Genomic DNA, 25280 nt, shown 5'->3' with positions numbered 1-25280 from the left:
CCTTCAATGAGTGAGACTGACGTGAACAAAAAATTAGCCTATTTTCTTTTTATGATTATTTGAGCATAGACTGAACTTTGAGTTACACAGAAATTCAAAGTTCCTTTTTACAAGTTTTAATGTACTTAATTTTCTAGAAATGTGACAACTGTGTATGTTGAGAGAAGACTGTTATTTTCTCTGGTTTGGAACACTGTCAAAAGTTGTTCACCCATTGGGAAGGTCACAGTTCCTCACCAGAACACCTCTGGTGGTGGCTGAGCCAACAGGATGCTCTTGTATTTCTTATGTTTCTTACGTGTTCATACCTGACTAGTTAGTATGTCTGCCAATGTGGTTGTACTTGGGTATGTCCTGATTGAAATACATATATTTTAATTATAAATTAGCTTTCTTTTATTTCTTCCTTATGTTACTGTTAGGAAACTGCATCGATTTTTGAAGACCTGTATGCAGATGGGTTATATTATCTATGAACTTCATTTCATAGCATCACAAGCATGTGTGATTACAAGGGAGCACTGGGTCTGACGAGGTGGAGAGCTCTCATGGGTCTTCCCGCCACCCCCACCTCCAGCCCTGCTGCTCATCTTGGCGAATGATGGAAGGCTCCTGCCGCCCCAAGCCTATTTTTTGTTTTGTTTCCTTTTCATCCCCTTCGATGTCACCAGAAGACTGTTCTCCAATGCAAACATAGTGCTTCATTTTCTTGAGTATCAGGCTCAGATGTGTTAGCTTGGCTTATGAGCCTTTGGGGGATCTCCACCTCTTTTTTAAAAAAGATTTTATTTATGTATTTTTTAAAGAGAGGGGCAGGGAGGGAGAAAGGGAGAGAAACAGGGTAATTAAGTGGTTGCCTCTTGCATACCCCCAGCTAGGGATCTGGCCTACAACCCAGGCACACACCCTGACCAAAAATCAATCTGGGGACATTTTGGTTCTCAGGCTGGTGCTCGATCCACTGAGCCACATCAGCCAGGTCCTCCTCTCTACCTCTTCATCCTCATTTTCAACTGACACGTTTTCCTCCAGCCACTGCAGACAACACTCAACCTGCTCTCTCTCACCTTTGCTGGTCCATGTGCCTAGAAAGCCATCCCCTACTTCTTTATGTGGCTACCCCTTATTTGCTCTTTGAAACTCAGCCCAGCCACACCTCTGCTGGTTGCCTTCCCTGACCTCTAGACTCAGTTGGTTCTCCTTCTTTGAGCTTCTACAGTCCCCATGTGCATGTCAGTCATGGCACTTGTCACACTGCCTTGCAATTGTCCAGTTATTCTGTCTTCTCTTGTTGGACTGGAAACAACCTGCTAGCAGAAGCCCCTATTTCCTTTCTCCCCACTTAGCATCTAGCACAGTTTTGGCCACACATCGATTTTTCCATAAATGCTTGAGACTGGAGAAAGGCTCTGTACAAAGGTGGATGAGTCATAGTAGAGTAAACACCGTCACTGAATTTTTCCAAGTGTACAACTAAAATCCAAGATCTGTAAGTGCCGTGATCTCTGACGAATCTACTGTTGGTGGCAGGGATTTTCCCCCCTTATCATTTTTTTGCTATAAGGAACCAACAGATGGGCTGTGCACACTTTTCTGGAGAGAGCTGTTAACATGTCTCTCTGGCTTCACACCACCTGTTTCAGATCAAAGTACAATATTCAAAAGGAAAAAAAGGAGCACAAGGTAATTGGGCATCATGTTTGGGAACTTGCAGGTCTCACTTGCTTTGTCTGTGGGGGGCAGTTCTGGCAGCCCGGGCTCCTCCCAGACCAGTGAGCTAAGCTTCTCTGACCACACGGCATGGTGCATGCCCAATGGGATACCTCAGCAGCAGGGCTGCGGTAGCCCTGGACACAGAAAGCCACTTGGGGGCTGCCACTGCAGCCACATAACTGCTTAGTAACTGTTTGCTCATTAACATTTAGCCGCGGAGTGGGGAGGTGCCAAGGAGCATCTGTTTATGCCGTGGAGTTCAGATCAATCACGTACCTCCTTGCTGGGAAGTGAAAGGAAACACCTGCATTCCTGCCTTGCAGTTAGATTTTTAATGTGTTGAAAATTGCAATTTATAACCAGATGCTCATACCTGGGGATACATTCATTATTTGTAAAAAGAAAAAAAATCAGACTAAAATGCAAGAAAAACACTGAAAATGAAGAGACTTCCCCAGCATATATAGAACTTACATGGTGCCTCTTGTCTGTGTTACTGCATTTAACTGACTGATTGAGTCATTCATTTCAGAAATATTCCTACTGGGTGCCAGCACTGTTTTAGTCTCTGAAGATGGAGTAAAGAATAAAGCTGTTTAAAAAAATCCTTGCACCAATGGAGCTTACGTTTTTAGAAAAACTGTGGATTCATGAGGGAGGTTGGATGTAGCTACACAGAGTGTGGGGAGCGGGGCCAGGGCTCCTGATGGACAGACAGGTAGCAAACTTCAGGTGAGTGCTTACTTATGAAAATGCTGCCAGACACTTGCTTTAAATATTTCACTACATGCATTAACAGGTGCAATCCTCAGAATAGATCCGTGAGCTGGAACCTTGTCCCCATTTTACAGACATGTGTCCTGAAGCCCAGAAGAGACTTAGCTGAGTATTACATTGCCAGTTAGTGGTGGGTCTGCCTTCTCCAGGGCCCCCAGACCAGCTTCACCATGCAAAGTCAGGAGGCTGAAGACCTAAACTTTATTACATGCATTAAAAAAAATTCCAAGAAGATAAAGGAAAAAAACCTAGGTGGAACGAGACATATTTTCTTGCACTTTAGATATCAGAGTAATAATAATAATAATACTAGTATTTTCCACATGAAGCATATACAAAATACCAGCATTCTTCAAGGCACTTAACTTTTCATTTAATCCTCATGATATTGTTGCAAGGTAAATAATATTTTTAATTCAGTTATGAAGATGAAGAGACTCCAGCTCTGACAGGTTAAGTAATTTGCCCAGAAGTCTAAAGCTTCTAAATAAATGTCTGAGCCAGGACTCAAGCCCAGTGTGTTGGCTGTGAAAGCCTCCGACAGCCTGTCCACTGCACAGTATACCCCGCCTCGTTTCCCCATGCACCTGTCACCGGCTCTCCGGCTAGGCACGGGCAGACAGAGATTCAATAGCTGCAGAGATTTTTAAGGCCAGGTAAGCAAGAAAAAAGGGCAGATAGTTTAACACCAACTGAAACCTAGTTTTGTTCCTCACCATATTTTAAATAGAGTAAGAAACCAAAATATGCTAATAAAAATTAATTTTAGACTTATGTTCTAAAACCTGGAAGTTTGGAAGTAACCGAACCACTTTTTTTCCCCAGCAGCTCAATAAACCAAGCCCGGATGTGCAGAAATGGCGTGTTCATAGTTTGCAGCATGGCTGGTCAACCACAAGATTGAAATATAGGCCTTCAAAGCCCTCGTCTGGCACAGGCTGGTGAACAGACCTAGAGCAGTATTGTGCCTGGCACGGGTCAGTCCTCAGGGGCTTTTCATCAAATGTTAGGGCTGGAAGACAATGAGAAATTGCCTCCAGTCCCACCCTCTCACTTATAGGCAGGGAACAGGGACTGGAAGGGCCAAGTCATTCCTCCCCTGCCCGGAGTACTCCCAACCCTGATTCCGTCTTGGCTCTCTCCCTCGCTGCTTCCAGTCTGTTCACAGACCATCCTGCATAAGCCCCTTCTGATTACAGCCTGTACTTACACCCGCCCTTTCCCTGTTCCAAAGCCCCCATAACCTGCTGCTCTACATTTTCTTTTTGTCCATACCACTCATCATTTTCTAACACAGTACATCAGTCATTTTTATACTATTGTCTGTGTCCCTAATAGAAAGTAAGCTCTCTGCAGGCAGGCACCTGTCTGTGTGAGCTGTAGTCATTGACACACCCCAGGCACCCAGACCTGAACCTGGAGCACAGGCAGCACTCAGTGAGTATCTGTGGGATGAACACACCTGCAAATTAGTGAGTTTAGTGCCTAGAGTTCCCATCACCTGTCCCAGCATATCTTCATGAATCAAATAATGAAGACAAAGCATGGGTATTCGGAACACAAGGTTGACAGCACAGGAAGGCAGAGTCTTTCTGATGGAAAACTGCTATTCTTATTTAAAAAGACATACGTGATCCCCAAGGAAATGTGAAGATTCATGTTAGGTAAGGAAAAGTATTCATCACCACTAGCCTCCTTTAAAGACGGATAACAAAGAGTCAATTGGGAAACTTAGCAACTGAATATATTTCTAGGCTACCTGTTGCTTCTAAAAGTTCATAATGATCCCTGAGCTCATGGTGAGTAAGTGTAACTACTTCAGAGCAGGGGATACATTTTTAATTCACTTTGAATAACAACTAGGTTTATATCTGGTGGCAAGAATTTGCTTCTAACACTATGTAATTAAAAGTCATTATTTATAGAAAAATATGCAAGAAGATTTGTACTCTAGAATACTTAAACTAGATTTGCTATTTATAAGAATAGAGCAGAAAAAGAAAGATGAAGCTACAAACTTTAAATACGTCATTAAAGAAAGCAAAAATTCTTTAAGTCTCCCCTGTAAGTGAAAAGCAGAATTAATACCACCTTTGGCTGTGCCCAAGTAGTGTGGGTTGGCTGCATGGAGCACCCGACGCCATGGAAACAAGATACCTGAGATCCCACTGATTTGTAACTCATCTGCAGTACCATTACTACATACAGGGTCTGGCACAAATAATACCCCTTTTTAATTACAAAATCATAAGCATGTGATTCTGTAACATAACAATATCACACTCAAGCACAGCATATGACATTTTAGGTGAATGTTGAAATTAAAGCTATAAATTATTACACTCATATTATTACCCTACCAACCACACTCGAGTAGGCATTACTTCTGCCAGACCCTGTATTTTTACCCAGTTGTACAAGTAGTACATGTATTTTAAAGAACACTTGGAAAACAGAACAAATACTTTCTAAATCACTAAGAGCCACATTAGCCTCTCAATTCACTGTTAGGCAATTTGCTCTGGTTCCTTGGGTTTCTTGCATGGGGCACCTCCCCCTACTTGGATCCACAACCAAATGAGTCAGAGCACATCTATCAGTCAGATCTCAAGAGCTCTTTGGGGAACGGACTCACCAGCTCCCAGTTTGCCACTTTTCTCCTCTGGCTGAGACGGACAGGAAGAAATGGACTTGCACTGATTTGCAAGGCTGTGTGTGCACCAAGCTCCCTAAAGCTATACACTTGAGTCCTGGAATCTTGAACACTCCAGGTGAAAGACATCGCTGAATTCCAGACCACAGCATACCAGACCTTCTTAAATAGCACCCCCCAACCCATGGCAGCTTTTCAATGTCACCTGAAGTGTTACGAGGGGAGAATGGTGGTCCCGCAGGCACTGACACAATCTGGCAGCTGGTTCAGTCAACCCTTTCTCCAAAGGAAGGGGAGCAGGTGGGAGAGGGCTTACCTGAGGGTACAGCAGCAGTGCCGAAAGGTACAGAACCAAACATGTCTGCACTCGCCGGAAGTGTCTGAGATGAAGACGGGATAAAGGCATCACCTGGAGTTGCAGGAGTCTGTCAGACAGAGAGGGGTGGAGGGTGCGTGAGGCTCCTGGGAGACCTGGCTCAGCAATCATCAAGCATGAGAGGCAGCAGGTGCAGGAACTGGGTGTGTGTGCGCGGGACAGATGTGTGTGGGTGGGTGGGGGAATGCTGCAGAAGCAAACCACAGTCCAGACCACTTAGGTGGTATGCAAACCAGGAACTGGTTACACAGATAATCTGTAAAATGGGCAACATGATACCTACTTGTAGAGCTGCTGTGAGGATTAAATGAGATCATGCACTGAAATCACTGAGTATCAGGCTGACGCATACAGTAGGTGCTCAGCAAACAAAGGCCAGTATTATGACTATTCAGTTTGAGTCCCTACCTTTTAGGGGTGATTTCAGGCCTTCAAATTTTTTCCGTAATAGTTGGCTTTCCTCTTTAAGACAGTCAATTCAAACTGACATACACTTACCCACTCAGGACCTACTTTGTGCCCAGCTCAGGGCTTGTTACTCAAAACACAGCCAATAAACAGTTGTTGACTAAATGAACCAATGAAGCTTAGAAACTGGAGCAGAGATCCTTGCATCCTGGTGCCTCCCAGAATTTTGCTTGAGTCTTCTTGCGAGAAGTATGTGTTTTCTAGAAGATGATTTCACAAAAATGCCTGACCTATAAACTCTGCAGTGGGGCCATGCCGGAATTTCAGAAAGGTCAGTTGCATGAACTGTTGGGTAAGGTGAAGGGTACTGAATGAAAAATATCAGTGCGCAGTTTTTCCTAATTATTTGCAGAGGCCCTTTGCCTACAGAGTCTGTCTACTCGATGACATAATATTCTTACTTTTCCCCCATTGGGATAGACTGGGGCAAGTAATTAATCCTGAAACCAGGGCAATTAGACAAGACCATTTTTAGACTAGCAGCCTGTGGGAAGAGTGGCATTGTTCTGAGGATGATTAAATACCCATTTGCACTGCACTTGGGTTCAGGGCCAGAAACGCAGCCATGAGACACTACCTTAAGCACTTTTTTACACACAATCAACATCATTCTCTTTTTCACAACGTGATCTTGGGTGAGTCACATGCCTTCTCTGGGACTCAGTTTGCTCATCTGTAAAATGAGGGGGAAAGGTTATAAGGTCTCTTCAGGCCTTTTGGGCTTCATAGTCCCATGGTTTTGAGATTCCCAGTGCCCAGGACACAGCTGTTCTGTCTGGAGAAGGAGGAGGGAATTAGATGTACTAGAGCTGTCCAGCTTCCCTGGAGACAGGAGCTGCTGTCCCCTCCTTCACAGCTGCTCTGGACATCAGGTGTTGGGAATGGAACAGCTGTGCCTAGATTCCCTGGCGGCAGCTGTGGGCATTAGGGTCTCATGCCATCTGTCTTTAGTGGTGAGGTTACAGCCTTTTCTCTGTGAGGCACAACTTGCCAATGAACCATAGCACCACCCCTAGGTTTGCACAACTGTGCAGTGCTCAGGGGAGCTGCCCCTCCCAGCAGCTTCAGCTGGCGCAGCTGTGACTGACTGCTCTCCACCTACCTCTGGGGAGTGTGTATGTGGGTATGGGGGTGGGGGAGAGATGCTGAAGGGGCTATCTCAGCTGGCTCTGTTGTTTTCAGCAGCTACAGGGTGGCCTTTGAATGCATCAGTTCTCAAAACACTGTTTCTATTTGGTCTTGGTTTTAATACCTATTTTTCTCCTTTTCATTTCAAATGAGGGCTTTCTAAAATCTCTGTCTCCCTGCAAGCAATGACTGAGATACACTAGCTGAATCTGGAGCTGGGACTCCAAAGCTTTGTGAGAAGCTCAGGCAAGCCAGCAGTCAGGGTGGAAGAAGGGAGGAAAGAAGAGGGACAGAGGAAGGAAGGTAAGAAGGAAAGGGCAGAAAGGGGTGGGCGAGAAGATGCTTCCGCCACTGGGCAGACCACCTGGCAGTGCGGGATCTGGGTCAGTGCTGTCGAATGCCTCATCGTGTCTCTTGTCCTGTTGAGTTTCTTGCCCCTATTCCCAACTAGACCACCTGCTCCTTGCAGGCAGTGACCACCTCCCATGCATGCATCTCTCCACTGCCCAGCATAATAGCTAGTACCCAGGGGATCTATAATTGCTAATGCATGATCTCATTGATTTCTCAAAACAGAAGCATGTATCATAATTTCTTTTAAAATTTAAAAGGAAATTGAGATTTAGAATTATTAGTTCTTTTGCCCAAATCACACAGCTTGAAGGAGTCAGAGTTAAAATCCAGTGGTAGGCCTCTTCTGCCCAAAGCCCCTCTTCTGCCCAAAGCCCCTCTTCTGGCCACTGTGAGGCTGAAGGAGAGAAGGGAAGGGGTGCCAGGCTCAGAGGCCAGTGTATACTTACGGGGGGAGAGGTTATATCAGGAGGGGTGGACATGTCCCCAAAAAGTTCTAATTGGGTCACAGCCTGCAAAGACATAAAAGATAATGATGTAACCATAAGGAATGATGCTGATGCTGCTGGGCACTGCTTGGAAGCCAGTGTCCTATGAGGACAAGTATTTCTCTTTTTCTATTTCTCTATGTAAACCATGAGCCCAGTTGGTCACCACTAGGCCTCATGATCCTAAAGACAACCTATGCCATGCGGCCAGAACCGGTTCCTGCTTCCATGTGTCTGGCTGTTTACTCAGGCTCAGTTCAGGAGATTCAGGCTTGCCCACCTCCCGTAAACAATGCTCATGCCACTTCACATGAGTTTACCGTCAACACCAGCACTGTCTCTATTCTCTAAGGGAGATAAAGGCAAGAGGGCGGTCCTATCATTGGCTTTTCTTTCCTGAGCGCATCCACACACACAAAATGCCTCTCACATGCTAAGTATTGCAGGACATGACTTCACAGCCACTTCTCCATAAATGCTCCCAATATCCATGACCCTGAGAGGTGGGCGTCACCATCACCATTTTTACAGATGAATAAACTGAGCCACATAGAGGTGACCTCAAGGTCACACAAGCTATGACTTGAATTTTCTGCACACAGAGTATGCAGGCATATGAAGTCCCTGAAAGAGTTTGTCTTGAGAATAAAAAATGTAGTTGGAAGAAAAGAAAAAATATATTTAATACCAGGAAGGGCATCAGAAATAGCCCAGCATATACACTATTAATCACTCCTAGGAACTCCATCACTGTAGCCATCATATCATCTATATTCCCCATCCATCATGAGGGAGTGTCTGAGCAACACCAGCTGTAGCTGTAGAAGAAACCCTTTAAGATATACTTAGAAATAAATCTGCATACTCTCCCAGCTTCAGAGACTGTAGGGAGTCTATAGCCAGGATTCCAATGGCCTGACTTGAAGTATATAATCACATGCTTTGTGCAAACCTGCCCACTGAGGAAAAGACACTCTCCGCTCCTCTTTGGATTTTGAGTGATAGGGGAACCTAAAAATACCACTCAGGAGAAACAACAGGGAGAGTCCGCCTGCCTACCATGCAGACAGACTCTCCTTGCCTGCCTGCCTGCCTACTTGAATTCTGGATCTCTACGATTCACAGCAAAGAAAGGAATGTTCTCTCCTGCTGACAAGTGAGGGAGCTCTGGTGGCTGGACAAGGTCCCTCACCTGGGATGCTACTTCCAATCCCTGCCATTCCTCAAAGTTTTAGTTCCCTCACCTGGACAATGGAGATGGTAATACCTCCTTTGCAGATTTATTGATAATATTAATAACAGGACTTTCTTTGAAGTTTGGCTAAGTATGGTTTCAAAGGTACAAAAGGCTCTTTTGGCTGAAAGAAGCTTAGCCTGTCTTACTGACTTTCAATTCTTCCCTTTAAGCCTTGAGATGGAATAATGGTGGCTGGTATAAAGCAGGGTCCTGTACATGTTCATTTCCTTCCCAACTATGCAATGTTTTTTCTGAACAAGTGCTAGGTGCTGGGAACATAATGATGAGAAATGCCAAGTTCCTGCCAGTAGGGAGCTGACAGTCTGGTGGGGACAATTCACAGATGGAGATGATTTCAATATAATGTGGCAGCGCTGGCAACAGAGGTCTCTATGGGCGTTATGGGAGCACCTAGCAGGGACCCAGCCAGGTTTTGGCAAAGTTTGGTGAGAGTTTTCTCAAGCCCTGATCTGGATCCTGAAGAAGAGAAGTGGTTAGCTAGGCAGCCAAGAAGAGGAGGGGCAGTTGGAAATACATGAGCAAAAAGGAGAGAGGCCTGGGACTCTGAGCAGGTGGGCATGACAGGTGTGTGAGGTCAGAGGGAGGAGCAGGAGAGGAGAGCAGTGAAGTGGCCAGGGGCCGGGTCGTAATGGGACTTGGTGCATTTCACTGTTGTTCTGTCAGCTCTCTACTAACTTGACTCTCTCAGAAGATAATGGTCCACACTTACAGGACGGTGGTGCGATGGCCAGCATGCAGGGCACTCTCCAGGATCTGGCTGGACCCTGAGCACCTCCTTGTTTTGTTAGCTTGTTTCCAATAAGTTATATTACTTGGAGGAACTATGCCAATTCTTTAGACTCTCTCCCACATTCATATGAGTAACACCTCTACTTAACTCAAATGAAGCTTCTGGGGTTCCTCGCAATTGGAACTCAATACTTTTAAGATGGTCCACAACTATTTTCAGTGGTACAAAATATTAAAATGAAGTTAATAACTAAGCTACATACTATACATTCCAAATGTGTTAAACTCGTGGCACACTTTTACCAACACCATAAATATAATTTACTGGCTATTTTTCTTCTTAAACACAACTTTTAAAATATCCTTCATTCTTGAGACACAGACTTCCCTCCTGCCTGATGATTTTCACTCAAGGATTAAATGAGAAAAACATGCAGAAGCATAAAACATAGATTATGACTTCATTCCATTGGACTTGCTGTTTAAACAAAAGCTTGAGGTAAATTTCACAGGAAAAAATGGATTCTTAGGCCACATACTTAAAAATAATTTGGATAACTGTATGTGACTGAGAATGTGGAGTAGTGTTGATTTTAACAGCTTCCCTCCCTATGATAATGTTAGGCCTTTTATTTGTAACCTAATAAGCCATGTTCCATTGAATGCGATTGTTGTAATTAATTATTTAAGGGACTGAAGAGAATAAAGTTAACCATCCCCATTTGTAAAACTCTTTACACTTTACAGTACACTTTGCAATACATTATCATCAGGTTTGATGTTCGCCGAGCCCCGTGACGTCAGCAGCACAGATGTCTCACCACCGACGTTTTGCAGAGGAGCTGACTGAGACCAAGAGGCTGAGTAACTTGCCTCTGACCAGTTAGTTAAAGGCAGCTGGACTTGACCCGCAGACGGAGCGGTATCTCGTTTGTCTATCACTTTACACAGCCTTGGTTAGCCCTCCTACAGGGTGGAAGTCCAGCTCCACCCTATTCTCTAGACCAAAGTCGAGCTCCTGAAAGGCCTTCATGATTCACATCCACCTGGAGAACTCATCTGGAAGGCTGGCTCCAGGTGCCTACTTGCCTTACCATTATGAGCACTACCGATGCCTTCATAGAAAGAGAGATGCAGCTGTTGATGGCAAATTCTGCCCCTTCTTTAGTCCAGGGCATTTTCCAGGGTGAGCAGAGTAACACTGGAAGCTGCCAAGACCACTGAGGGGGATGAGGGACAGCTTGGCTGTTTATGGGCGGGGGGCGCCTCAGTATCTCCATCAGGTCTGTCCCTTCCCAGCCATTCTTGAATACGAATGGGTGAGGTTTTTGCAAGAATATCCTAAGTGTCAGCATTGTACAACTGCTGTTTCAGGGTTAGTCTCTAGGCCCTCTGTTCAGCTAGACTCCTAGGTCCCTCCTATAGAGAAATTCTGGAGGCACCGCTGGTGAAGGCTGAGATGCCTTGGCTGACCCCCAAACCCCTTCTCACAGACTTATTACCTATGTTTTGGCATCAGGAGCTCCTTCATTTAGGAAAAGCATGAAGCCCCTGCTGTATAACAGATTCTATGCCAAGGGTGGGGGGTACTGGGAAGAATAAGGCATGTTCCTGTTCCTACTCTCATGAGCTGGCTGTCGGATGGAAAGACAGGCCCATAGACACAATCAGGGCAGTGTCATGGAGCAGAGAAGCACGAGGGTTAGAGAAGAAAGGGCCACCTCAGGGCCTTTACATGTGCTTTTCCTCCTTCTCAGAGCACTCATTCTTCCCCCCATTGCCTTTCCACCCATTCATCAGGACACAAATTTGAGGACTTTCCCCCCAGGAAACATTCCCTTAGTTTTTACCCCATTGCACTATCCACCAGCTTGTGTGATATTTTTATTTCAGTGGTCCTCAAACTTGGATGCACACTGAAATCACCAGGAGGAAAATATCAATGCCTGGTTTGAAGTATAGCCTAGTACCTCTAACTGTAAAATCTCTTCTGGTGATTCTAATCTTCAGCCAAGGTTAAAAGTCCTTAGAAGACCTCCCCACCCCTATCAACCAAACACTCTGATCAGGGGTGAGCATATTCATTAGCCTATATATCAGCCAATTTGTTTAAATATTGGTTGTAAGCCAGTATATCTATTCCAGAGTATGCTGGCTGAATAGCAGTCTTGCCTGTCTTTTATTCCCAATGGTGTACTTAGCACACTCTGTTTTGGTGTGTGAATCCCATTATGCTGTTCTACTACAGTACATCTCTCTAGGCTACCTTACCCTACCCTACCTCACCGAACCCTACTTTCTGTGCAGGGTTGCACTATCATACTATGAGCTTCTTCCTCTGCACCATATCTCCAGCCATTTATCAGAAAGCCTGGGACATGGTAAGACCTTGAAAAATATTTCTTGAATGAAATGAAAGAGTGTCACTTCCTCTCTAACACACACACACTCTCTCTCTCACACACACAGTGACTATGTGATCCTATTGCAGGGCCCCCCAGGAGGCTTCCTGCGAACATCAGAACAGAGCAGAGCATGCATGAGGATGACCAGAACAACCCTGACTTAATGACAACAGCCTGGAGGCCTTACCTTCATTGCCTCCAAAATCTCATCAAAGTCCACCGGCAGGTTTCTGTTCTGTAACCACAAGGCAAGACTTATGAGCATGAAATGAATGATGAACAATGACAAGAGATGGTTCACCAGACAGGGCCCTCTTGTTCTTACCGGGGTGGCCGCGGCAAACCGTTCTTCAAAGTCCTCAATCGGCTGGCCGTTCTGAAAGTGGAAGGGGTGACGAATGAGGATGAAGTGAGTGACACACAAATGACACGGATTAATGAGCTTTATGAGGATGGTATCTACGGTTTACACTAGCGTGGTCTCAGTGGGTGGGAGCTGTTGCCAGTGTCCTGTGAAAACCCTGGAATATGTTCCCAACAAACAGGTGATCAAATACAGGCCTGATTAGGAAACACCACAATCGTAAATGTGTCAGTTTAAAGTACACCTTCCTGAAATGACAGGCATCACTCAGCCAGTCTCAATAGTGGCAATGGATAAGAACCTAATGTTTACCCTGGAGATTTTTAAAAGAACAAAAAAATGTTATCTGCTTTACCAAACTTAAGTCCTTAGCCTGTAAACAGCTAGTTTTATAAGTGACTTTGTGCATGCTGTCCCCTCTGTTTGAAATGCTCTTCCCCTCATCCCTGCAAGCTCAAAGCTCATCCAAATTCTCAAACCTGGCCACCCCTTCCATGCGGCTTTCCTTAATCTTCTGAGTTGAAAATCCTCCTCTGAGAATTAACAGCCCATCATTTGTGCTGGTCCCATGGTGAGCTTCCTGAACCCAGAACCATGCTGCATTTACTTGTGAATCCCCAGGAGTGAACAGAGGGTCTGGCACAAAGCAGTGCCCCAAATGTATGCATGAATGCATGCTTCAAAAGCAGCTGGCTGCTGACCAGATCTAATTGTTTTAATTATTTTTTTGCTTATAATTGTTGAGAGTTTCACTAGACTACTCCACAATATTGCTGTGCCAGCATCCATTTTGTGTGGCCACGCAGCCTGCAGTGGCTGAACTGACACCAAGCCCTCCTGTGAGGCGTGCCCCAGACCACAGTTTGCAGTCTCCCCACTCCCTGGGGCCTTCCTTCCCCTCACCACCCCTTAGATAAGACCCCTTTGAATCTTACCAAAACTCTGATTTTTGTTGGTTTGAATTGCCAACGCAAGCTTAGTCCAGGAACTCTAGGCACTTCACTCACGGGCCCTAATAAAGTCACCTGCCTTAAGTCCTGCTGCTCTCTCTCCTGCACCCGGCCTTGGCCTCTCCCCGTGGCCTCTCCTCCAGGACCTGTGAACCGTGAATTCTCTATTCCAATTCTCCTGTGGTCTTTGTTGAACTTCGGCCCACCGTCTGATGCCCCAGGGCTCAACTTAATAATATGTTAATTTAACAAAGTCACAATAATAATATTTACTATAGATAATACATAGTATCTATCTATCTATCTATACAGATATATGACTATGTTCTCATCTATAATACAAGCTAATTATTCTTTGGATGATTTTCAATTAGTGTAACAATAATATAAATCTGACAATATTGACATTAAAATGAGTTGTTATGCATAAGCAGAAATAATTGTATCATTTCCTAATTTTTAGGAGAGCTGTCTGTTGGCAATAGAGGATTGGAGAGACTATTACCCAATAATTTCATAACACTCATGTGTCAGAAATCACTTTGGCTCTGTCTGTAGGAAACCTGAGTTGATGTCCCTCCACCCCAGACAGGAGGCTGCAAGGCAGAGCCAGGGAACCAACGTGCCCCCACAGCAGGGCCTTTAGGCCACGCACCAGCAGACCCCATCGTCACCCACCCACTTCCACCAGGCACTGGCTCACCAAGAGTCTGCTGTGGCAAGGAGGAGAGGATGAACCACCATTTCAGATAAGCACAGAAGTTATTATTATTATTATTTGGCCAGAGGTGGGGAGAGGTGGTGGGACAATATTAGTTTAAGCGATCCTGTAATCTATGGAGTGGCCTGAAAGGTTAAGGGTATGTCGCTACATCCTTTATAAATTCGAGCACTTCTAGGGATTTATGGCACAGTCCCTACCAACTAGCTCTGGGTCATAACTTTTAATAAAAACATTTTTTAGTGTCCAAAATCTCATTACATCTGTCCAATATAAAAAAGCAAGTGGCTTCAGAGCATGATGGATGAATTAAATAAATTTGAAAAACAGCCTGTGGTAGAGTCTCATAAAAACCCCCACCACATAATGAAAATGTGTGAGGATAACCAGTGTTGGCATGAGCCTGTCACTTTCTTGGTGACAGAAGGGGTGGCCTGTGGTGAGGGGTGCAGCTGGGGTGTGATGAGGCGATTTTGCAAATCCAGATGGAGAGTGGTCTGGGCTCGCGAGCAAATGCGTCTCCTCGGAGTCACACGGAAGTAGATTGAGTGGTGGCCGTGCTACATGCTGGCTGTGTGACCCTGGACAGGTCAATTAGCCTCAGTTTTCTCTTTTTTAAAGTAGGGATGATAGTGATGACATCACATGAGAGGATCAACTGAGATGTGGGTGCAAAGTCTTGTTTGGTGTTTGGCACATAGTAGGTGCTCGACAAATAGTAGCTATGATTACTATCCTTTCATCCCATTTCTTTTGGCTCATTTTTGCAATGCAGACACACAGTTTTTCATGATAGAAAACTATTATTATGTAACACTGGGAAAAAGAAAGAGGAAGAAGAAACAAAAATCTTGCCAGAAGTCCCTCATTAGAAATCACCCCTACCTGAGGGCACAGGCCAGACTCTGTGTCCAAGGATCCCCAGCACTTCTTGGCCTTACCTCTGAGCACCTTGTCCATTCTTGACCCCATCTGCTCCCTCTCATCTCTATTCTAGCTGCTGTCTTGCCTGACTATCTCTCCCCCATTCAAGCCTTTGGCTCCTGGCACTGTGGTTCCCTTCCTGGGTTGACCCTGGCTCAGTCATTTCTAAGCACTCTTTCCTCCTGTGCAGGGCAAGCCTTTGGAAACACCCTGGGCCCCACATCCGGCCAGGGAGGAGAGCCCGCCAGCTCCTACACTCTCTCCCTATCGATTCCCATGGGCAGGGCCTGGAATCCATTCCCTAGTCTCTGCACACCCCCACCCCTCGCTTTATCTACAATTACTACTATAGTTTTAATTTATTTATCTCCAAGTATTTTTTCTTAATAAATATTTTATATATTTTGCCCTCTTCTTTAAAAAAAAGCCAACATGACATCAAATTTCACTCACCACTTAAATTTCCAGGGAGGATTTAAAGGAAGAGAGTCTCCTGCTCTGCTTCTACACAGTTCTAGCCTGAGTTGTCATTAAGACATTAAAATAAAGCTTCCACAGGGAGTTTTATCTTCCCACAATCCCTTTTTGGAGCAGTGGGGACACTACTGCCCATAACTGAGTAGGGTAACTGTTAAGACCAAATTCATATCACTTTTGCAGAGTGACAGTGGATGAGGTGGGACTTGATGAAGACAAAGATGAAAATGTACTCATGGCTGTCACATCAGAAACCTGCAGTGTTCCTCACCCCTGACTGCACAGCACAACCCTGCGGGGGAGCCCTTACCAACCACTGGTGCCTGAGCCTGGGACTTCAGAGACTGGGAATGTGTTGGTCTGGGGTGGGGCCCTGGCACCTGTAGGTGTTAAAAGCTCCTCAGGTAATTCTAATGTGCTGCCAGATTCACTAATCACTGTGCTGGGGAATGAACTCTCTGCAGGAATAATTAGTAAAAATCCTACTGGGAAAACTGAAGGCATCTGGATTGATTATGTAATTGATTAATTAATTTCTTCAACAAACATTTGCTGGGCACTTTCCACAGGCTGTGTCCTGTCTAGGCGCTGGTGCTACAAAGATGAATGATGTAGGGCCCCTGCTCCGCTAAAGCTGAGAGTGAGCCAGGATGTACAATCATTCTAGCTTGCGGGTGGGATGGATAGGGGGGCAACAGGGAGAACACACGGCTTCCAGATCTCAACTCAGAACTCAGGCCAATGTTGCAAAGGAATGAATTCAATTACCTATTAAGAAAGCTCAGGAGAAATGGATTAACTTAAGTGATTTGTAACTGCACCAAGGTGGGTACCATTAAGGCACCTAGTGATTCCAGGCATTTGGATGCATGTGCATTTCCTCAGTGAATGATTTAACAAGACACATGCTAATGAAGACGAATTCCCTCCGGGGTGTCTAGTTTACACTCTCTCTTACCTTTAGCCAAGAGTAAACAGCCACTTTCTTACTTCTTGGCAGAGAGATATAGGAAAACCTATTTCCTAAATGAAGAACCAAGGAGAGTGGAGAGGAGTTGAGATTGGGGAACAGAAACTATGATGTTAAATAATTTCCCTCAAGAGCAGAACAGTCAAACAGGACTTTCTTTAAAGATATAAAGTTCTATATCTGCACTGTCCAGTATGATAGCCAGTAGCTGCATTGTGGCTATTGTGTGGCTAGTGTGACTGATGAAATAAAATTTTAATTTCATTTAGTTGTAATTAAATTCAATTTAAATAGCCACATGTGGCTACTGTATTGAATAGCTCAGTTCTAGATAATGTCTGTCTGTCTGTCTGTCTATCCTAAAAAAAACCCCTTCCAGTTGCCTGAGTGCTTTCTAAATACTAGACATGTATCTTCCTTGTAGAATCTCTTCCATTCTAAAGAATATCCTACCTTTGCTTTGATTGGAAAGGTTCTCTGAGGAGGACTGAATTTTTTGCTATGTCTAGACAGGACCAGGAAATCAAATTCAGTTGGCTAAATAGCAGCTTTCTCCTGGATGTAAAAGGTTTTTTTCCTTGTCTAGGCTAAGCCAGAGCAAGATATTTGTGGGTTTTTTTTAAAGGAACTTAAGATTCATGTTTCAAGTGCAACTCCATGAAGCCACATCATCCTAGCAAAATGATCCTGGCCTGCTGGGATTTGGGCTCGGTGGTTTCAATGGATGCAAAGCCTTGATCCAAGAGAGGGCTTGGTGATGCTTTGAGGATCTGTCTCTATAATGATTTAAAAAATTGCCTTTAATTACTCAGAGTTGGGCCTCATTTAAGCAGCCAAGGGCCCTTCCTCCCCCAGTTACCATTTCAGGAGGGCCTCCAAGGTTGCCCAGAAGGTTAGAGGATGGAGGGAAATGCTTAGATCTTATGATGAAAGTTATGTCTTCCCTTTGAATTGCACATAAGTGCACCATCTTCACAAATCCCTGGGCAATAAAATATTTACAACGGGCTTCCTAAAAGTTAAGCTAGTTCTTGCAACCGCCTTTCTTAAAATGCAAAGGGAAAGCCACGATGGGGACTGGTGGTGAGAGGAGTTTGTGGGTGCATTACTCATGCGTTTCCAGAAAGGTAAACCCCTTGGACAGCAGTCAGGCCTCTAAGCGGGCCTGAACGGGCCAACATGAATGCAGAGTGCATAGCTGTGGCTAAGGAATCTGACTCTGGGTTTTGAGTTTCCCAACTTTAATATCAAGAAAACTAATTTGCTTGCATTTGAAAGTAATTTATACTTTAAAGTGAGAAGTTGGATGTTTTTAGGAGATGCAGGGTGGGGGCGTGGAGAGATGTCAGAAACAGTGGCTGTGAAGTCAAACCGCTGCTTCGTTATTAGCATTTCCTTGGGCAAATTCCTTCCTCCCTCTGAGCCTCAGTTTTCCCCCTCTGTGAAATAGGAATCATAATGCTTACAGTGTGGGCTTTCCAAGGGGAAGCAGTGAGAGGATTGATGTATATGAAAAGAATGAGCTCAACAACTGGCAGAGTAAAATCTCAATGGATGCCAGTGCCCTTCCCAAATCTGTAGAAAAGGAAGTGGGGAAGGGAGGGAGAGGGACAGAGACAAGGAGGAAGGGAGAAAAGAGGGAGAGAAGGAAGAAGTTGGGAGGGAGGAAGAGAGAGGGGAAGGAATTACATAGCCATGGAATTGCTTGTAGGGTAGGTGAGAATAGGCAGGTTTCAGGCCATTGCAAAAGCTTAGGAAACTCTGGTTTGGGGAAGGGGTGCAGTGCCCTGGTGAGGAAGCTGAAGGCGCGACATGGTCCTCGCAGAGCGGGTGCTGGGTCCAAGCCATTCCTGTTCCTACACATTACCACCATATTTAACACAGGCAAGGCTCTGGGAGTCAGCCCATTATTCCACCAACCCGAAGCCCTCCTCTCCTCTTCTCTTCTTCCTTTCTGTCCCATACACCCATTTCAAAACTCAGATGGCAACTCCACGCTTTCACACCGATTGTCTAAAACACATCCATTCCTTTCCTGATGATATAAATGTAAGGATGGGGCTGCTAGTGCAATTTGCTGGCTGATGATGATGGTTGCGCAATGAGACACTAATAGCAAAGTAAGTTCGATCTCAGTGACAGTGACACAGGGAAAGAGATGAATGTCATGCCTGAAAAATGATAATGCCAGTGTTTGGCGTGATGGCTATCATGAGACCATGATAACTAGTCCCTCATTCAGTCTACATTTATTTAGTGAGCAACTATGCTAAGGCACATTCCTTGCCCTTATATCACAAGAGGGAGATGGAAAATAAAACAGACAATTATCATAAGTGGTGTTGAGATAATTCACACAAAGCCTTTAGTATGCAGTGCCTGGTTCAGACAAGCAAAGTGACTCATGCCAGAGATCACTGCGACTACTCTTTGTCATCAAACACATGGTACTCAACCCAGTTGTGAGGGGTCAGGGAAGCTGGAAGCAGCTCCCAGTCTGAGGCGGTGGCAGTACTGGTGTTGGGGATTTGGTGGTGGCAATGGTGCGGCCATCAGGATCATGGGCAGGGATCCTAAAGAGATGATGACATAGCTATTCCTGTGGTGACAGCTGAAATGGGGCCAGGGACGGGAGTTAAGAAGAAACACTGAAACATCATCCTATCCAGTGAGCTGCTGCTTCTCTCTCTTCATGCTGTTACACACTTAGCAGCTTTCTGGGCTCTAGATCTCAGTCCCAACCCATGGCCTCACCCTAAAGGTCTGCCATTTGTCCAGGAAGTGGGGGCAGGTGTGAGATGTCTGTCCACAGAAAGACAGACTTGCACAGGTATAAATGGACCGAGGAAACTAGAAACCAAGGGGAAATGATTTCCCAAGGCTTATAATTATTTGTTTTTAAATATCTCTTTCTTTATCTCTTCGCCTTTTAAAAATCTATTATTCTAGTTCCACATTAGCAAAAACTCAAGGCTTTTCCAAAAACTCCTAACAAGAGTTGGCATCAGTTCAGCACTTTGAAAAAGGAGTGAATTAGAATCATAGTCATGAGAAATTGGCCCCCATTAGCAGGATGACAGGAGCTCAGCACACTCTCGGGGACAAGGCAAGGGGAACTTCTCCGACAGCCACGTCTTTCTTTGCTGGTGTGTCTCTCTTAGGCTACTCCTGCTGTCCAGATGGCCGCCAAATGGTAAGAAATACTGGATGGAGTGGAAATCATGCAAGAGGAGCAGAGGCTCAGGCTGAGCATGGAGCAAATCAGAGGAAACCAGAAATGAAGAGATGTCACAGCAAAGGAAAAAATAGTCAGGAGGGCTTCGCCTGCTGCTCTGACAGCCGTTCTGTGCAAAATGTTTTCCCTTTTCTTCTCTGGAGGAATGCAGATTTTACATGCTTAGGCATTCATTTCCTTATCCACTTCCCCATTCCTGGATTTGGTTCCCAAGGCAGTTGATGAATAATTAACAAAGTTTTCCTGAATGCCCACTACAAGCAAGGCACTGTGCCAATAGTTTGAGGACTGAGGCGTTATCCCTTCCCTAAGCTGTAGCAGTTAAGTGAGGGAACCGGAAGGCACCCATGCAGGTCAGAGCATGGAGGTGTCACATTGTGGGTACCACACTGAGCATTTTCACAGAGCATGTTCCACTTCCACTGCTGCAATGCCATCCATAGGACTGAGGCCAACTCCACTGCAAACAACCCAACCAAGAGACCTGTTTCTATGTAAATGGAATTTGACTAGTTCACCCATCTCTTGAATTTTTCTTTGTTGTAAAATTAGGGAAATATCCACCTCACAGGACTGTGTGGAGATTACCCTGGATAAGGTTTAAGGTAATAGCTTAAGTAGCATGGTGTCTGGCACACAGTGAGACCTCCATTAGTGTTTGCTTACTTGGGTCAAATATTCAGCCAACAATTCAATGGGGCATCCTTTGGGAATATATGCTGATTTTGTAGCACCTATCTGATGGCATTTTGAATAGTTTACACATTGCAGAATTGCAGAGGAGCAGAATTAGACTATAGAGAGTGCTAACCCAACTCAACCCTACTTGTTTTTCAGATGAAGAAACTGAGGCCTCCAACTTTTTCAAAATCATGGTAATTTTAGTGGGAGAACTGGGATAAAACTCTTAAGTTCTTAAGTCCTAGTCTAGTTCCTTTCTACCTGGCCACAATTCCCCTCCAGCTGTATGGAGTAAGAGGAGACAGTGAGTCAGAACAGAGAAGCATGGTGCACGTTTTACAATAAGGAAAGCTCAGCTCACTCATGTGTAGAACAGTGAGGGGAAATGGCTTCTTCATAGATCTGAGGATCAAGTGAGAAGATGTTCACCAATAAGCTAGGCTTGGAAGACAGCCTAAGGGTTGGAAGTCAGAGGAAATCTGGAAGAGCATTATACTCAACTGTCTCTGGTTGTCCAACTACAAATAGTTTGCAACTCTGTGTCATAAGCTCATAAGCCCTCTTAACAGGTCTCTTCATATTTCTTCCCCTGTTGGGCTTTGATATACACTATTCCTTGTGATGGGCTGTCCTTCCCATCCTTACTCATCAGGAGAACTGTAACACATTCCTTGAGACTTGAGTATAGTCACCTCTCCTGAGCCTTCCTCAGGGTGAACTAGATGATCCTCCTCTTGGCCCCACACACGTCCAGTTAAAATGGGTGATTACGTTCTCTTTTCTCTACTACAGACTATGACCTTGTAGAGACTGTAAGTTCCTTGTATGGGAAACGGTATCTTCTTCATCTTTATATTCCTAATATCTAGATAGCCCAGTGGCTAGCACACAGAAGGAAGTTACATTCAACTGACAAATTAAAAAAACAACAACAGAATGAATAGATGGATAAACTGGCTTATATAAGAGATTAGAAAACGGAACAGAAAAAACTTGATGATAGCATGACTTACTAAGTGGAGGGTATGGGAGCCCATATGGTGTTGTCAAATGCTCAACATGTGTGTGCACACATGTGCACATGCACACACACACACACTCACTCACAGAGACTGGGCATGTGCTGTTATAAACTCCAGAAAAGATGTCATATCCACTCTGTTATTTACCTAATGAGGCTTTGTAAGTAGAGTAATGACCCTGGTTCCAACTTCAGAGAAATACTAGGGAGACATCCCAGAAGAAAGTTATAAGAAAAGGGACATGCTATTTATTCTTCTATCCCTTCCAATATCTGGATGGCATTTCCATCCAAGTGTGAGTCCTTTCCATTACTGAGACCCATCAGTGGTTCAAGGGTAGCAGTCAATCTGCCGCATTCCTTGCTACTTTAATCCTAGCCAATATCTGATCTTATCACTCCCTCCCTTAGTTGCTAGCAATTAGTGAAGCGATTGCATCCCACACCATTTAGCCTCTCAGACTTAGCATGTCCAAAGAATGTTTGATCTCCCCAGACCCATTCTTCCCTTGTCTTCTGATTTCTGTAAAGGTCACCAACTCACATCTAGATGTTCAAGCCCCCAAATGTATGTTATTCTTATCCTTCTGTCTCTCACACCCTGACACGCAGTCATTCAGTGATTCTATCTCTACACATATCCCAATGCTGTCTTCCTCTCTCCATCTCCTCTGGGGCATTCCCTCTTGCCTAGATCGCTGCTTCTATTCTTGTCCCCTATCTTCCATAGAACGGCTAGAGTAATATTTTCTCTTAAAGTACGTATCAGGTTCACTTCCCTGCTTAAAATGCTGAATTGTTTTTCATTACACTTGGAATAAAACTCAAATTCATTACCTCTGCCTATAAGACGGTCCCTGCTTGGCTGCTTCCTTTGTGTCTGAGCCCATCTTCCATTAGTCTCCCCTTTCCCACCATGCTTTGGCCAACACTGGTCTCTCTGTTCCTCATGAACAATTGGAACATTCCTGTGCCAAGGCCTTTGCCCTCGTCATTCCATGTTTCTGTCCCACTCTTTCACCTGACTGGTTTCTTCTCATGATTCAGATCTCAGCTCAGGTGTCACCTCCCTAGAGAGACCTCTTCTGACTAGTTAATGTAAATTTGGTAGCAGCCCCCAGCTTTTGTCACACTACCCTCGTTGGTTTTGTGGCTAGCACTCACCCTCTATTCACTGGTGTGTGGGCAGCCCTCCCCCATGCAACGTGAGCTGAGCAAGGGATGGGACCTGGTCTGACTTGTATGGCACTGTTGGCTAATGCAGTGCTTGACACACAGTGGATGCTAGCCAGCATTTGTGGGACGGATGAAGGGAGGAATGCTTGAACAGAGCAATATACAAGTGACCAGAGACTGATTCTAGGAAGTACCTTCCACTATTGCAGAAAAGATGGAATTAAAACAAAAGAGACACTTTGTGCATACTACTACAGGGACAAGGGAACTCCAATTCTGTCACTTTGACAACAGTGCTCTTGACTCTGGCTTCTTTTCTTGCTTGTTCTCTGGTAATGGACAAATTATCTTTGAAGATGATGCAGTTAGGGCAAGAGGATGGTATATTCAATGAGATCTTACAAAGATTCCACAGGCAGAGGTCTCTTCACCCACATGCTTGCTGAGTCTCTTTATGAAAGACCCTTTTGAGTTAAAGTAGTCAATATCTCCATGGTTAGATCACAAGTGGTTGAGATCCTTATTTTTGGTTTTGGTAGACCCATAAAGTCCCCAAATGTACCCATTACTCTTGCTCCTACTCTCTTTCATACCCTGGCATCCCATCATTCATTAAGAAATGGTGATTCTATTTCTAGAATGTATCCCAAACAGCCCACTCTGGTCTAAAAAGGAAGAACTGGATTAAATAGTAGTATTAAAACCTCATGCCTTCTTGGCCAAGCAAAGGTCAGCAGGATAATAATAATAGCTAATGTTTACAGGGAACTTCCTCTGTATGTACCAGACACTGTTCTAAAGTGCTTTCATGTATTAACTCATTTAATTACCATGACCAATGGAGGTACTATTACTGCAATCCTTGTTTTCAGAGGAGGAAACTCAGGCACCAAAGGCTTAATGAACTTGCCCAAGGGCTAGGATTTTCATCAAGGGTTGGCTTTGGAGCACATGCTTTGAACCATTACGGTGTGGTGTGGAGAACAAAGGGTGTCAGACGACCTGTTTTTAAGACTAGGGTGAAAGGTAAGAGCTCTGGAAGGAGCAGCCACAGTGGGCAGTTTAGGAGCCTGCCCTGCCAACCCCCATCCCCTTGCCCCACCCCACAATCCTCTCTGCAGGGCTAGGGTCAGATCTTACTGCCAGCATCATCCCTCTAATGATGATAGGTAAGGGGCACTAGAACTTCCGAGGTGACAAAAACAACAATGATATAGAAATAGCCAAAGAGACAAAGCTATGAGATTAAAACTATAGGAAAGGGGGGAAAGCCTCTGAGTATTGAGCTGACAGCCAGCAACAGTGGGGAAAAATGAGTAACACTGGAGATAAGGACAGATGCTACCCTGCTGGACAGGAACATGATGACATGCTGGCAGAACTCTAGAGGGGTGGGGAAAAGGGGGTGGTTGGAAAAAGGAAGAAGGGCTGTAAAAGGCGAGAGTGGCCCAGGCTGGGTGGCTTAGTTATTTGAGCATTGTCCTATACACCAAATGGTAGCCAGTTTGATTCCTAGTCAGGGCACATCCCTAGGTTACGGGTTTGGTCCCCGGCCAGGGCACGTATGTGGAGGCAATCAACTGATCCTTCTTTCTTACATTGATGTTTCTTTCTCTTTTTTCCCCTTCCTCTCTCTCTAAAATCAATAAGCATATCCTTGGGTGAGAAATTAAAAGAGAAAGGTAAGAGTGAACATTACCTGAACATGAGCCATTCTTTATGCATCTCAACCTCAATCTTCTTACCCATAAAATGGAAAAATAATACTTGTCAAGCTAATGAAACTAGGTAAACTTAGTCAAGCATTAGAATCCATTAGGGGAGCTTTATAAATCTCTCTTTATATATAAAGATACAAAAGTCTTATAAAAGCAGGTTTATTGGAGTGGGACCCAAGGAGTTGTGTTTTAAAAGTGTCACAAATGAATATTCAGCAACTCAGTTTTCAAGAACCACTGAACTAGATAGATACAGCTTGCCAAGCTGCATCCCTGGCCCCTAGTACATGCATAACAAATTTTCATTTCTTTCCTCCTTTCTAAATCATTGCAAAAACAAGATTTTGTGTGCTTTGAGGTGGGACTGTCACCAATATATATTTTCTTATTCTCCACAGTTGTTCATTTATCTCTTTCTCCTTTTTTACGACTAGAGTTTGTTCATTATTCTTCTGCAACCACTAATAACGGCAGTTAGGGAGAAAAGAAAGAGCCTCAACGTGATGATTTATCCAGAAAAGCAGAATTACTGTACCAAGAGAGAAGAGTGTCAGCATCAATGGATATTTATGGGGAAACTGCATATTATAGCTCAGCTCATTAGAGATGCTGTAGTTAAGGTTCTGTGAATGCTAATGATCTGTATTAGAGGAATAATGATAGACTTGCAGCAGCAGCAGTTAACAGATACCTCTGA

At 44.5% G+C, this 25280-nt stretch overlaps 1 protein-coding gene across 10 annotated transcripts in view; it reads right to left on the bottom strand.

Annotated features, from left to right (window-relative positions):
* The window catches only part of DAB1 (DAB adaptor protein 1), a 1094329-nt gene that overhangs the window by 19863 nt on the left and 1049186 nt on the right, over positions 1–25280 (bottom strand). For 5 of the 10 annotated variants that reach the window (XM_045857163.1, XM_045857172.1, XM_045857182.1 and 2 more), the window contains 3 exons: positions 12534–12722; positions 7916–7978; positions 5460–5568 (listed from right to left, as the gene is read on the bottom strand). In XM_045857163.1, coding sequence (XP_045713119.1) covers positions 5460–5568; positions 7916–7978; positions 12534–12722 — 361 coding nt within the window. The remainder of the gene's footprint in view (positions 1–5459; positions 5569–7915; positions 7979–12533; positions 12723–25280) is intronic. The other 5 variants (XM_045857202.1, XM_045857210.1, XM_045857224.1 and 2 more) reach the window with 2 other exon arrangements.

This window comes from Phyllostomus hastatus, unplaced genomic scaffold (assembly GCF_019186645.2).
Source record: "Phyllostomus hastatus isolate PE091 unplaced genomic scaffold, TTU_PhHast_1.1 phas_contig_147, whole genome shotgun sequence".
NCBI classification, from domain to species: domain Eukaryota; kingdom Metazoa; phylum Chordata; class Mammalia; order Chiroptera; family Phyllostomidae; genus Phyllostomus; species Phyllostomus hastatus.
This window is presented reverse-complemented; position numbering and strand designations above follow the sequence as displayed.